General features: G+C 43.0%; 1 protein-coding gene across 1 annotated transcript in view; it reads left to right on the top strand.

The window, feature by feature from the left end:
* The window catches only part of LOC310634418 (synaptonemal complex central element protein 1-like), a 55,109-nt gene that overhangs the window by 16,653 nt on the left and 22,405 nt on the right, over positions 1-16,051 (top strand). Inside the window, exons 2-5 of the mRNA XM_083352787.1 lie at positions 3,709-3,771; positions 7,508-7,567; positions 9,652-9,726; positions 15,575-15,622. Coding sequence (XP_083208913.1) covers positions 3,732-3,771; positions 7,508-7,567; positions 9,652-9,726; positions 15,575-15,622 — 223 coding nt within the window. The 5' untranslated portion in view covers positions 3,709-3,731. The remainder of the gene's footprint in view (positions 1-3,708; positions 3,772-7,507; positions 7,568-9,651; positions 9,727-15,574; positions 15,623-16,051) is intronic.

Genomic DNA, 16,051 nt, shown 5'->3' with positions numbered 1-16,051 from the left:
GTTTCATGTGGCCTGCGAAGCCATCCTTGAAACAGTGAGGGAACGGCCCCCACTGCCTTGGCCCTGGCCCAGAGACCCTCCTCCTGCCAGAGACCCTCAGATCTGTCCCACTCCTGCCCAGGCCCCCATAGGCACCCTTGATGCAAACGATGTAGAGCTGTCCATGCCCACCCAGTAGGCCATATGCATTCTAGCCACGCCCACCCAGTAGGCCACGCCCACCCAGCCCCCTGAGGGCAACCGCAATGCTGATGCGGCTGTCAATGAAATTGAGTTTGACACCCCTGCTTTAGGGACTCAAGGTGGCATACACAGGGCTCCCTTGTCCTCTATATCTGCACACACAAAAACACGAGAGGTAGATTAGTCTGAGAGTCACCCATTGAGCTTCTGTGGCTGGATTGGGCTTGGTCCTGGTGTTCCTTGCTCCTAGTCTTTTACCTTTACACAGGGAAGAGAAATTATGTACAGCAAAGCTTGGTTTTGCTTCCCTGAAAGAAGTTAACTGTGAGTATTTTCTCTTTTGGAATGCTGACTAAAACCGGACTTGTTATGAGAGGTCCCTGATTCAGTCCATCCTTGTTTATTAGATTTCTTTCCAAGTGGAGAAAAAAAAAAGTGTAGTCAAAGATTTATCTTATTGTTTTCTTTCAGTTCACTTTTTAATCGAGCGTGGCCAGAATGAAATATTAATAAAGGCTAAAGGGCTCTCAGTTTGGTCCCACTGGATACAGTAGAGGAAAAGTTGTTTAAGTCTCAACCCTGAACTATAAAGGTCTTCTATTATAAAGAAAGTCTATTCTACAAATCCTTTTCTACTCTTAAATATTTCTGCAATATTCTATATTAATATTTAATAGAAACTACAGAATATTTCATGACATATTCTATACTATTATTAATATTAATGTAAATATTATTCTAGTGTTCTATCAGTTCATCTCAGGAAGACCTCACTCTGATGGATGCACTGTAGGGAAGGTACAATAATTTTCTATCCAACTGTATTCATATCTAAAATAACAAAATCTTGCATTGCATTGTACTTCATCCCCCTTCCAGTGAATATGGAAGGCATCTGCCTGAAATGCTTCTGAATAGCAACAGCAATAGCACTTATATACCGCTTCACAGTGCTTTATCCATTCTAAGTGGTTTACAACATCAGCATATTGCCCCCAACAATCTGGGTCTGCATTTTACCTCGGAAGGATTGAAGGCTGAGTCAACCATGAGCCGATGAGAATCGAACTGCCGGCAGTCTTCAGAATTAGCCTGCAATACTGCATTCTAACCACTGTGCCACCATGGTTCTATAATATTCTTATCTTTTGAATTTTTCCCAGGTTTTGAAATATATTTAACCCCTTTTGCCTAAGCACTGTAATAGTTCTTGCATATTTCCATCAAGATCATCCTCCTTACTCTCTACATCAACTGCAGAGGACAGCCACATGAAGAAATCTGAAAATGCACTCATTTGCCGAGAAGACAAATTTACTAAGGAGAAATTCCTTGTGTGTCCAATGAACTTGGCCAATAAAGAATTCTATTCTATTCCCCTCTAATACAAAGTTATATAAAAATAACTATGAAAAATTATGGGGAAAAATTCAAAAAGAAATGGAGAGTTGGGAAAAATTGCAATTGTCTTTGTTGGGGCGAATCGCAGCAGTGAAAATGAATGTCCTGCCTAAATTTTTATTCTTATTTCAAATGATACCGGTTCTTAAGAAAGATTCTAATCTGGAGGAATGGCAGCGAGGTATCAATAAATTTGTTTGGGCAGGGAAAAGGCCACGAGTTAAACTTAAGATTATGCAGGATACTCGTGAAAGAGGTGGTCTTAAAATGCCCAATCTTAAATTATATTATGAAGCTGCTGCGTTAGCAGGAATAAGTGATTGGATTAATTTGATACAAGAGAGATTTATTAAATCTTGAGGGCCACGACTTGTTGTTTGGCTGGCATGCATATTTGTTGTATGATAAGAAGGTAGATAATGTGTTTAGAGTGCATATTTTAAGACAGGCATTGTTGAGAGTTTGGAAGAAGTATAGACATAAGTTAGACTGTAAGATACCATTGTGGGCAATCCCAAAACACGCAATAGAAAATATAAATGTTGGTTTTAAACATGATGTGACTACGTATAAGGAGATTTTAAGCTTGGAAAGAAATGTCTGGTGTCTGAAACCATACAGCCTCTTGCGAGATGAGAAGATTGTTCAAACTTGGTTTCAATATATTCAGCTACGGGCCAGGTGGAAAGAAGATCAGAAAACTGGTTTTACAATGACTGATGAAAATCTGATAAAGCAAATTAGAAATCAGGGTCCAGCACATATTAAACGGATATATCTTGCATTGATAGAAATTGACTCAGAAACAGAACTTGTTAAAGATTGTATGATAAAATGGGCCCAAAACATCCAAGAAGTTATTACAATGGACACGTGGGAAAAGATTTGGGTGAGGAATGTAAAATTTACACAAGCTCAAAACTTGAGAACTTTTATAAAATGTTTTATAGATGGCATCTAGATCCTAAAAAGCTTGCAAGTATGTACCCGAAATTATCAGCCCAAATGCTGGAGGTGTGGCGATGAAGATGCAACATATTTTCACATATGGTGGACTTGTAAAAAGGTTAAGGCCTTTTGGATAAAAATTTGGTGGAATATGAAGAAGATTTTCAAGCAAAGGATAAAGTTTTGTCCGCAACTCTTTTTGTTGGGTATAACTACAGATGCTACGGTTGTGGACACTAAGCTGATGTTGAATTTAATTACGGCAGCAAGACTCTTAATAGGTCAGTATTGGAAGAAGGAGGAACTGCCGACTATAGAAGAATGGACTTTAAAGGTTTCTGACCTGGCAGAGATGGCAAAGATTTCGGCTTATTTGAAAGATCACTCGCAAGAACGTTATATTATGGAGTGGAGAAAATGGATTGAGTATATCCAGAACAAATATGGGACTAAAAAGTTTCATGTAGCATTTGAATAAGTCTTCCTTTCCTTTTTCCTTTTTCCTTTTTTTTATATATTTAATATTAATAGTGTTTGTAGTTATCCTATATGAGCTAGAGAGTGATAGATTTTAGAGTTTATGGTTGTTAACATATGGATGTTTATGATTGTTTTTTTTTGCTTTTATACCTTGTACTTAGCTCTGGGAAGTCGGGGGGGGGAGGGGGAGAGGGGCAGGGAGGGAGGGGTAGGGGAGGGGGAGGGGGGACTGTTAAAGACAAAATGTATGTTAAAACTTTTCAATAAAGAATTCTATTCTATTCTATTCTATTCTATTCTATTCTATTCTATTCTATTCTATTCTATTCTATTCTATTCTATTCTATTCTATTCTATTCTATTCTATTCCATTCCATTCCAGTCCATTCCAGTCCATTCCACTCCACTCCACTCCACTCCACTCCACTCCACTCCACATATTGCTAAATTGCACTAGTTAATTGCTGTTACCTTTTCTGTGTGGAAAATATTATACTTTTGATTTTGTACCAAGTGCAGGGAAAACACTGCAATTTCCATTTCATAGGTGGGCACTTTCAGTTAAGAGAAAAAATCTCCCATATAGGCAAAACCCCTACATGCTGTCCAGATTTTGATATACTGTTATCTGGGTTAATATATACTTGGGTTAATGCAACATTTAAACAATTCTGTTTATTCTTGTTCTTTGTCCAGATTCCTGGAACTTTGCATCAAAAATGGAAGAGACACTGTCACTTGTGAAACAAATGCAAAATGGTATTTTGAAGCTAGGGCCAACAGTTAGATTGGGCACCAGGCATTAGACAACATCTTAGTAAGATTTTGGAGTGTGCACATGACAGCAACATTTGTGAGCTATCAATGGTTAAAGTGGGTAGTTCTCTAGAGAAAATATGATGTTTTACATTTGAGCTATGGCTGATAATTTATTAAAATCTGGAGGACAACAACCATATAGAAAATAGCTGGGAATTGAGGCACTTGGAATTCTTTTCCCTCTTATTATGGAAAGGGTTGTTCTGACTAGAAGATTTATTTATTTATTTATTTTATTACATTTATATACCGCCCTTTCCTTGAGGACTCAGGGCGGTTTACAGGGAATTAAAAACCAACAATACAAAAGTTAAAACCAGTTTAAAAAAGATTAAACTTAACCCTGTGCAAATAAAACCCCAGTTAAAATAAATTAATCCTCAGCCTGGGCCAGAGAGCTCAAAGAGCCAGGTCTTCAGGCCCCGGCGGAATGAACGGAGGTCGGGGGCAGTCCTCAGCTCCACTGGCAGCTGGTTCCAGAGGGCAGGTGCCCCCACTGAGAAGGCCCTATCCCTGGGCGTTACCCGCCAGCAATCTCTTACCGGTGGGACCCTGAGCAGACCCTCCCTGTGGGAGCGCACTGGACGAAGGGCACTTGATGCTGGCAGCAGGTGTTCCCTCAAATACCCCGGACCCAAGCCATGTAGGGCTTTATAGGTAATGACCAGCACCTTGAATTTCACCCGGAGGGCAACCGGAAGCCAATGCAGCTCGCGGAGTAGAGGTGTTACATGGGAGTATTGGGAGACCCCCATTACAACTCGCGCGGCCGCATTCTGCACCAGTTGAAGCCTCCGAGTGGTCCTCAAGGGCAGCCCCATGTAGAGAGCGTTGCAGTAGTCCAAACGGGAGGTCACGAGCGCATGAGTAACTGTGCATAGGGCATCTCGGTCCAGATAGGGACGCAACTGGCGCACCAGGCGAACCTGGGCAAAAGCCCCCCTGGTCACGGCTCCTATGTGGTCTTCAAAATTGAGTCGTGAATCCAGGAGGACGCCCAAGTTGCTAGCCCTATCAACGGGGGTAACACCTCACCCCCCCATCGTTAGAGATGGAATAGTCTGGTTGACCCGAGATGCCGATATGCACAGCCACTCAGTCTTCGCAGGATTGAGACGAAGCCTGTTTCTCCCCATCCAGACCTGGACCGCTTCCAGGCACCGGGACATCACGGCGAGGGCATCACTGGGTTGGTTCGGGGTGGAAAGAAAAAGTTGGGTATCATCAGCGTACACGAATGATCTCGCCCAGCGGCTTCATATAGATGTTGAACAGGAGGGGCGATAGAACCGACCCCTGAGGAACTCCACAAATGAGAGGCCTCGGGGCGGATCTCTGCCCTCCCGCCAACACTGACTGCGAGCGGCCCAGGAGATAGGAGGAGAACCACCGTAAAACGGTGCCTCCCACTCCCAACCCCCTGAGACGCCGCAGCAGGATACCATGGTCGATGGTATCGAAAGCCGCTGAGAGATCTAATAGGACCAGGACAGAGGAGCAACCCCTGTCCCTAGCCCTCCAGAGATCATTTACCAGCGCGACCAATGCCGTCTCCGTGCTGTGTCCGGGTCTGAAACCCGATTGGTACGGGTCCAGATAATCAGTTTCCTCCAGGAACAGAGGAAGCTGATGTGCCACCACACTCTCAACAACCTTCGCCAAAAAGCGAAGGTTGGAGACTGGATGATAGTTATTTAAAACAGCCGGGTCCAAAGCAGGCTTCTTGAGGAGGGGTCTCACCACCGCCTCCTTCAAGGCGGCAGGGAAGACACCCTCCTTCAAAGAAGCAGTTATTACTGCATGGAACCAGCCTCGTGTCCCCTCCCGGGCTGCATAAGCTAGCCAGGAGGGGCACGGATCCAACAAACAGGTGGTGGTGCTCAGTCTCCCCATGATCCTGTCCACATCATCAGGGGAAACAGGGTCGAACTCAGTCCAGATAACATGCTCAAGACCGCCAGATTCCTCCACATCAGACTCTGCCCAGTCAGAGTCCAGACCGGTCCGGATCTGAGCAATTTTGTCCTTCAGATGATGACTAAACTCCTCGGCTCGTCCCCGCAAGGGATCCTCTCTCACCTCCTGGTTAAGGAGGGAGCGAGTTAACCTAAACAGGGCGGCCGGGCGATTATCTGCGGACGCGATAAGGGCAGCAAAGTAGTTAGACTTCGCCGTCCTTATCGCTGCAAGATAAGACCTTATAAAGGTTCTTAACTGCAATCGGTCAGATTCGGATTGGCTGGACCTCCAACCGCTCTCTAGACCTCGTCTCCGACGCTTCATCTCCCGGAGCTCCACAGAGAACCATGGGGCCCAACGGGATCTGCGCCGGGTCAGAGGTCGCAAGGGTACAACGCAGTCAAGTGCCCCGGTGGCCGCCGTTTCCCAGGCATCCACCAGAGCATCGACTGGGCTGTGGGTAAGGGTGATGGGTATAGGCCCAAGCGCCCTCTGGAACCGTTCCGGGTCCATTAGGCGCCTGGGGCGGAACCACCTGGTCGGTTCCGCCGCCCAGCGGCGGGGGGTGGCATAACGGAAAACCAGCCGCAGGAGGTAATGATCTGACCATGACAGGGGGGTGATGGTCGATGAACCCCCACCCAGATCATCCAACCATTGTCCAGATAGGAACACCAGGTCGAGAGTATGATCCCCTACATGAGTCGGGCCCTCAATAACTTGGGTCAGGCCCATGGCCGTCATGGAGGCCATGAACTCCCGAGCTAACTCAGACGACCCTCCCAGTGATGGCAGGTTGAAGTCACCCAGGACTATAAGCCTGGGGAACTCCACCGCCAGCCCTGAGAGAGTGTCGAGCAGCTCGGGCAGGGCTGTTGCCACACAGCCGGGCACCAGGTATGTGAGCAACAAGCCCAACTGAGCCCGAGGACCACATCTCAAGAGGAGGGATTCACTCCCGGCCATCTGGACAATGGTGGCCTCCCGCGGACACAGAGTCTCCCGAATAACCACTGCCACCCCACCACCCCTGCCCTGAGCCCGTGGCTGGTGTAGCACCCGGAAACCTGGAGGGCATAACTCAGTCAGAGGCACCCCTCCCTCCGAACCCAACCAACTTTTCGTAATGCACACTAGATCCGCACATTCCTCCTCGATCAGATCATGAATGAGGGGAGCTTTGTTAACGACAGATCTAGCGTTAAAATAGACCAGCCTGAGCTCAGGGACCTGATCACCCTCATCCCCGGGTAAGAGGGTGCTAACCAGAGGGTCGGAGTGCGCCACCACTCGGAGATAGCGGGGGCGCGATCCCGGGTGTTGATATGGCCCTCCGTGCAAGCACCTGCTGCCATTCCCTATCGTCGTGGGGATTTGAAGCCCCACCCCAACAAGATGAAGTTGGACAGAATCTGAAGGCTGAAATTTCTGAGGTATATTTGTAGGAAATGAGTCTGGTAATTGTGGACTATAAACAAAGAAAGAAAAGTAGCTCCAAATGTGTAAAGTAGCCTGCCACTTCTATCCTTGTACAGCATGTTGCAACATTATCCCTTTACAGTGGAAATAGTTTATTTCATGCTTCCGGGGGGGGGGGGTGGTGGTGGAAAGGAAAAATATACAGTAATAAACAGGAAAGTGGATATGGTGAATTTATATCAAGTTTTATGGTATTAATATAATGAAACTTTCTCCTCCTTTTTCTTTTCCTTAGTAGTGGGAAATCTAGAGCCAAAAGTAGAAGATCTAGTAAAAAGAATTGATAAATTGGAGCAAGGTAAGCAATTCAAATGGGACACAAAATAAAGGGTTGGTTTCTGTGGTTGGCTGGGAGAAGTCACAGATTACATTAATATACTTTATTTGATAAGCTTAATTGAATGAACATAAATTGTGCAGTAGAAATATTTTACTTCATTTGAAGAAATTATTCATTTGATTTAGACATGCTGTGGTATTTTGAGACTTTTGGTAGTTCACAATAGTTCTAAAACAAAACATTTCTATGCTAAATATAAATTTAAAATTAAATCAACATTAAATCAACATTACATAAACCTGACAATATCAAAATTCACCCCCAAACCTTCTGAAGTAACTCATTTTTAACTAACTCCTGAAAAGTTATTATCAATGCAACTAATCTTGCCTCCATAGAAAAGCCTGGGAGAAACATTTTCTGGCCTTGACCTCCCCCCCCCACTTCCTATTTTACAAGATTGGAGGTCTTTTCTTTTTATTTAATGTTCATTGCTGTTTCAGTCTTTTACTATCTACAAACAGTTGTCTGTTAAAAATAAAAAGCAGAATAGCTCCACAATATATTTAATCATTTTAAGGGAGGCGGTGGCTCACTGGGTTAGGACACTGAGCCTGTCGATCAGAAGTTCGGCAGTTTGGCGGGTCGAATCCCGAGTGCCGCGTAACAGAGTGAGCGTCTGTTACTCGTCCCAGCTTCTGCCAACCTAGCAGTTTGAAAGCATGTAAAAATGCAAGTAGAAAAATAGGGACCACTATGGTGGGAAGGTAACAGCGTTCCGTGCGCCTTTGGCGTCCAGTCATGCCGGCCACATGACCACGGAGATGTCCTTGGACAAGCGCTGGCTCTTCGGCTTTGAAATGGAGATGAGCACTGGCCCCTAGAGTCGGAAACGACTAGCACGCATGTGCGGGGGAACCTTTACCTTTACCTTATATTTAATCATTATTATTAGGACTCCTCCATCAGGAAACTCTAGCACAATCTCAGTAAAAATTGTTATTGTTGTACTTTTTTTAGCTGAGTAATATTGTAGGAAGAATCATAAGATATCCCACCCCCTTTATTTCCATGCACCCGAAGAAGGCAAAGAAAAACCATCCACAGTAGCTAAAGCAATCCCTGGTTGCCAGCCAGAATGGCCTCAAGTAACCCTGGTTAGAAGAAACTCAGTCAATGGATACAATACTGTATATCCATTAGGGACAAACAAAGCCACTAGGAAGGTAGCAAGAAGCGGCTTCTGCATTTTAGACTGAGGCAGGCTCAATTGACAGGATTAAGTCAGAAAACACAGCCACACAGAATTTACATTTCCCACCTTTCCCCAAGGTTAGCCTTGACCCCGACCACCCCACAGGAAACATATAGAGACAACTAGAATACAGAAAGGCACATTATTAATCTAATCAAATAACCTCACCAGGCATCTCAATCTCAAAGGTCCAAAAGGGTAGAAAAACCACTCTACTCGCCATTCCAGGCTGTTAGCTCTCCCAGAATTGATTGCTATGTCACTTCACTTCTGATTTCTAAATAAATGGAGACCTCATTTCCTACAGCCTGCCTCCAAATTCATTGGCTCCCGGCTTGGAAACGGACTAGTTTTTATTTCCTACAATATTGTAAAGGTAAAGGTTCCCCCGCACATGTGTGCTAGTCGTTTCCAACCCTAGGGGCCAGTGGTCATCTCCGTTTCAAAGCCAAAGAGCCAGCACTTGTCCGAGGACGTCTCCGTGGTCATGTGGCCGGCATGACTAGACGCCAAAGGTGCACGGAATGCTGTTACCTTCCCACCACAGTGGTCCCTATTTTTCTACTTGCATTTTTATGTGCTTTTGAACTGCTAGGTTGGCAGAAGCTGGGACGAGTAACAGGAGCTCACTCTGTTACGCGGCACTCGGGATTTGACCCGCCAAACTGCCGACCTTCTGATCGACAAGCTCAGCATCCTAACCCACTGAGCCACCGCGTCCCCACTCCTACAATATTACAAAGGTTTAAATGTATTTTGACCATTATAGTATAATATTACTCAAATGCAAAATGTCCTTGTCCTGAGCTGCCCAATCTCAACCTTTGTTCTATGCATTTTTCTTCAGCTAAGAAGATATTAAAGGAAGAGATCTCTGAGGCAATTGAACACAGTAAGACACTTCAGATGGAACTGGAAAAGTGTAGGTTTCTGTTCTGTCATAGTTCAGATTGAAGCCAGTTAATCAAATATCACTAAGTAACCTCTCCACAATCAGTTTTTTTTAAAAATGTATTCATTTCAGAATGCAATCCACTTTGAACAATGCTTAGTTTTAAATAGACGTTGAATAGAATAGAGCTGGAAGGGACATTAGGGGTCTTCTAGTCCAGCCCCCTGCTCAAGCAGGAGAACCTATACCATCTCAGACAACTGACTGTCTAGACTCTTCTTGAAAATCTCCAGTGTTGGAGTGCCCACGATTTCTGGGTGCAAGCTGTTCCACTGGTTAATTGTCCTCACTGTCAGGAAATTTCTCCTTAATTCTAGGTTGCTTCTCTCTTTGATCAGTTTCCAACCATAGTTTCTTGTCCTGCCCTCTAGTGCTTTGGAGAATAACGTGACCCCCTTTTCTTTGTGGCAGCCCCTCAAATACTGGAACACTGCTATCATGTCTCCCCTATTTCTTCTTTTCTTTAGACTAGCCAAACCCAAGTCCTGCAGCCATTCTTCATATGTTTTAGTCTCCAGGCCTTTGATCACCTTAGTTGCTCTTCTCTGAATTTTTTTTACAAGCTCTCAACATCTTTTTTGTGACATGGTGACCAAAATTGGCTGCAGTATTCCAGGTGTGGTCTCCCTAGGGTTTTATAAAGCAGTACTAATACTTCGGGTGATCTTGATTCTATGCCTCTGTTTATACAACCCAGGATTAACCTTTTTGGCTGCTGCTGCACACTGCTGACTCATAGTCAAGTGATTGTCCACTGGGACTCCAAAGTCCCTCTCACAAGATCTTTTTGAATCCTGAATTTGTGTTCTGGGGTGTTGGATACTCCTGCCAGTTTAGTGTCATCTGCAATTTTGATGAGTTCCCCTTCAATTCCCTCATCTAAGTCATTGATGAAGATATTGAAGAGTACTGGGCCTAAGACGGAACCTTGTGGTAACCCACTGCTTACTTCTCTCCATGTGGATGTATTGCCATTGAGAACTACTCATTGAGTACAGTTTGCCAGCCAGCTACATATCCATCTGGTGGTGATGTTGTCTGTTCCATCTTTTTCTAGCTGACCAAGGAGTAGGTTGTGGTCTACTTTATCAAAGGCCTTACTGAAATCTAAATATACTATGTCCACAGCATTTCTCTGGTCTACTTTATCAAAGTAGGCACTTTATCAAAGAATAAAATAAGATTGGTTTGGCATGATCTGTTTTTGACAAACCCGTGCTGGCTACTAGTTATAACTTTGTTTGCTTCTAGTTGTTCGCAGATCTGTTTTTTGATTATCTTTCTAGGATCTTCCCAGGTATTGATGTTTAAACTGATTGGTCTGTAGTTTCCTGGGTCCGTTTTAATTACCTTTCTTGAAGATGGGAACCACATCAGCGCTTTCCTAATCCTCAGGTATTTCCCCGGTGCTCCAGAATTTTTGAAAGATATGGTGCAGTGGTTCTGAGACAACATCTGCCAGCTCCTTCAGAACTCTGGGATGTAGTCTGTTGGGTCCCGGTGATTTATATTCGTCAAGGTCAGATAGGTGTTCTCTTACCATTTTCCCGCTTATTTTAATTTTTGTTTCTAGTTTGTCTTTTGTAGTGTTTTTTTTTGTATGTTGGGCTGTAGTTTCTTTTTGTGTGAAGACTGATGCAAAGAATGAGTTAAACAGCTCTGCTTTCTCCCTGTTGCCTGTTATTTCCTTGCCATCCTCTCTCTTTAGTGGACCTACAGTTTCCTTAACTTTTTTCTTGTTAATATTTTGGAAGAAACTTTTTTTGTTATTATCCTTGATTTCTGTTGCAAGTCTTCGTTCGCTCTGAGCCTTTGCTTTCCTGACTTCATCTTTGCATGTTCTGGCTGTCTGCTGATAATCAGCCTTAGCTATTTGTCCTTTTTGTCTTTCAGTTTGTCAGAGAGATCTTTGTGCAGCCATGCTGGTTTCTTCTTGAATGTCTTGTTTTTCTTTTTCAGTGGTATTGTGCTGGTCTGGGCTTTTATGATCACATTTTTCAGAGTTTCCCACGCTTCTTAGGTTGTTTTCCCCGTTCGGATTTTCATCCATGGAATCTTTCCTAGGTTCTCTCTGAGTTTGTTAAAATTGGCTCTTTTGAAGTTTAAGACACTGGTTGAATTGTTTACTATTGCTAATGTTTGCATTATATTAAATTCCAGTATGATGTGGTCACTTTCACCCAAGGTTCCGGCAAGTTCAATTTCCTCTATCACTTCTTCTCTATTAATAAGAATTAAGTCCAGTATAGCTTTACGTCTAGTTCCCTCCTCCACCTTTTGGATGACAAAGTTCTCAGCTAGGTTAGTTAGGAATCTGTTTGATCGCCTGCTCGCTACAGAGTTTGTCTCCCGGTTGATATCTGGATAGTTGAAGTCTCCCATTACTACTGTGATATGCTTCCTACATACATTTGTTAACTGGTTGGCAAAGAGTTCATCTATTTCTTCTGATTGCTTGGGTGGCTTGTAATATACACCTAGGCCAATGTCACTTTTTTCTCTTTTATATTGACCCATATACATTCTGGAGAGATTTTATTTTGGATCATGTGCATTTCTGTAGATATGTAGTGTTCTCTTACATATAGTGCAACTCCCTGTCCTCTTTTTGTAGACCTGTTTCTTTTGAACAATTTGTATCCATCCATTAGTCCATTCCATTCATGGGTTTTGTCCCACCAGGTTTCTGTAATGCCAACATTGTCATACCCATCTTCATCTACTATTGCTTCTAATTCACCCTGTTTGTTTCCCAATTTTTGAGCAATTGTATATAAGCATTTAATACTTTTATGCCTGTCCGAGGGTATGTTTCCTGCATCTCCTGATTGTTGTTTGAGTTTTTCTTTTTTTCTCATCACTGCCTACCTCATTGTTTGATTTGTTTTCTTGGGATTTATGATTGGTTTTGGTTTCTAGAGATTCTAAAGATTGGTCACCCCTCCCCCTCAATTTTACTTTAAAGCCCTCCTGATGAGTTTGGCCAGTCTTTTTCTGAGTTCATTTCCCCCTGTTTTCGTGAGGTGCAGCCCATCCCTTGCCAAGAGTCCTTCGCATAGGAAATGCAGTCCATGATCCAGGAAACCAAAGTTTTCTTGGCGACACCAACCTTTTAGCCAATGGTTTATTTCTAGAATTCTTTTTTCCCCTCAATGAGTGTTGGCCTTTTGTTGGGAGTACTGATGAGAACACTACTTGTCTCCTAGCTTTTTAACTTTTTTGCCTAGTTGTTTATAATCTCTCACTATTGTACTCAGGTTCTTTGTTGTATCATTTGTTCCAATGTGGAGGAGGAGGAAAAAGTAGTAATCTGCAGGCCTAATTATTTTGGTTAGGTTCTCAGCCATATCTTTGATTTTTGCTCCAGGGAGACAACATACCTCCCTGGATTGTATGTCCGGTCTGCAGATGGATGATTCTGTTCCTTTGAGGATAGAATCTCCTATTACCAACACTTGCCTTCCTTTTTTGGGAGCTGCAGTCTGGGGTGTTTTTCTGTTTGTCTCAGGTGTGTTTGTTTTTTAGGGATATTTGTGTTATGTATGCAGGCACCTGCATAGCAACAGCCACCAGGGGGCGTTGGCCTGAACGGTTTTGGCAAGAAACCCAGTTTCGGCGGTAAACCTAGGGCCAACCCCATTGGCTGTCCACTTACCTGGCTAGGTATTTAAGGAGGCCAGGTAACCCTCATTCTCCAGTTCGCTACCCCTCTCCAATAAAGAGCTGAACTCACACACCGGCTGGCGTCTCTTCCTTGCGTCGGACCCACTACACAATAATTTGAAGTGGCTTTTTTTAGGGATATTTGAAGTGGCTTTTTAAGGGATATTTGAAGTTGTTTCTTTGTTAGGTGTCTGCATGTTTTCTTTGAGGGAATAGGTTATGGGTCTGCATGTTTCCATCTAAGGGGAGAAATCTATTGCTCAGTTTTAATGGGGCTGTTTCTGCTTGGGTTGGATTGGGCAGAAAAGGTTTGTTAGTTGTATGCTGCTTCTTTCTTTGAGTATTGTGTTTCCTTTTATGTGTGACCTACCTCCATGTGTCTTCCTCCAAGGGTTTATCAGTAGGGTCAAATCCTCTGGGTGTTATTTGCTCATTATTTGGTTCGGTTTGGGTAGAGCTTTCTTTTGTATGTTGGGGTTTGGCTAGAGTTGCCTCTATGCCCCTTACTTTTTCCTCCAGTAGTTTACATAGTTTACATCTAATGCATCTATAGTTTGGGTGTTCTTTGGGCATAAGCACATACATGGAACATGTATTGCATACCATAATAGTATCAGTCACCTCTTCTATGAGTTTCTGGTTTGAAAATCCTTCTTTTTGGTTGGTGGATGTGCTTTGCTGTCAGCCTTGTTTCTAGTTTCTCTGTTCTAGGTAATTATGCCTATTTTTCTATCCTTTTTTCTGCCTGTTTGTGCTTGGGTTTTTTGCCTTGTTATTTAGGACGCGGTGGCTCAGTGGGTTAGGACGCTGAGCTTGTCGATCAGAAGATCGGCAGTTTGGCGGATCGAATCCCGAGTGCCGCGTAACAGAGTGAGCGCTTGTTACTCGTCCAAGCTTCTGCCAACCTAGCAGTTCGAAAGCACGTAGAAATGCAAGTAGAAAAATAGGGACCACTGCGGTGGGAAGGTAACAGCGTTCCGTGCGCCTTTGGCGTCTAGTCATGCCGGCCACATGACCACGGAGACGTCCTCGGACAAGCGCTGGCTCTTCGGCTTTGAAACAGAGATGAGCACCGGCCCCTAGAGTTGGAAACGACTAGCACGCAAGTGCGGGGGAACCTTTACCTTTACCTTTAAATGTATGTGGCAGTATGCCCTTTGGTTTTAAAGGGGAAAAATTGCAGTTTATATTGAAGTTAAAAATTAATGTTAGGATAGGGCTATTTAACGAAGGGAAGGGCTGCTTTCTCCTCAACAAGGGATTTGCTTTTAGCTTTCTGCTCTCTACCTAAAAATTCATCCCCATCCTTCCTTAATTTGCTTCTTATTTATCTCTATCCCCTCTGCCTGGCTTTTTTGACTGCCTTCCTGTGCTCAGCCAGTCTTTCTAATTGCCCCCAGTTGCCTCCAGCCGTTGCTCCTCTGAGGTCTCTTCTATATTAAGGCAAGTTTTTAAACCATACTTTGCTGAATAAGTCATAATAGCTGGTTATTACATAACCTAAATCATAATGGATGAGATCATGTATATTATTTTTATTTTTTTTTTTTATTTTAATTCCATTTATATCCCACCCTTCTCCGAAGACTCAGGGCGGCTTACAAGCTTAGCAGTAGCCTTCATTCTATGTATATGCCTGCTTATCAGGGCTTTCACACATACACACACCCAAGTAGCATTATTACAAAGTCAGCTTAATTGCCCCCAACAATCTGGGTCCTCAATAAACAATAATGGGTGGACATCACTAAGCAAGCAGCTATATTATGCTATGTTGCTATGTATGATTTACAGTGCTGTTGATCTGCAGGTGCAGGCCAGTTAATTTAACTATTTTAACAACAGCCAATATATTACCTGAGATGTAACAGTATGCTATATATGGGAACGACTGAGCAGCAGGAGGGAGACCACAAACTGGACAGCCAGCATATAAAAGCATGAAAGATCAATGCAATAAGAATTGTTTTTCTGTTCATGCTTGTAGACAGAGGACATATAACTGTAGAAAATGTGCACTACCTGGGAGCAGAGGGCAGATTTTTATAATGCAGTTTTAGAAAAATAAGCACCAATATCTGAGGTTTCTTCTATATGTATTTTCTACAAGATGATAAAAAATAATGCCTAAATGAAATAACTGCTTCTCTTGTAGTGAATGCTGAGAAGTCAAGACTTGAAGAAACATGGAATGAGAAAAAGGGTAATGGAAAATTCTGAGATACCGTCTTGATTTTTTTTAATGTTATCAGTTTTAGTACTTGTCCACATTATATTCCTTAAAATTTCATATTTATTGCAAGGACAATTCATTATCGATATGATTACAATATGAAATACAGTTTCAAGAGATACATTGCAGTATGAAATGCAGTTTTAAGCGATACTTTACGTTTTGGCCTTATTGTAAAATTAATTCAATTAAGATTTACCGTATCTTTCAATGCTCATAACATTTTGTATAGGTTTCTATTGATAATGTTAGGGAAAAAAATCTAAGTTTTGTGCTAATAGTTTCTTACTGTTGCTGTTACGGTATATGTTTATATTCCATTCTTCAATGCATATATTTCTAGGATGGTTTACAGAACTACAACAGAAACTGAGGATAATCAAATAATCAAATAATCAA

This window comes from Vipera ursinii, assembly GCF_947247035.1.
Source record: "Vipera ursinii genome assembly, chromosome: 2".
NCBI lineage: Eukaryota > Metazoa > Chordata > Lepidosauria > Squamata > Viperidae > Vipera > Vipera ursinii.
Note: the sequence above shows the minus strand (reverse complement) of the source record. Positions and strands in the feature narration are given on the sequence as shown.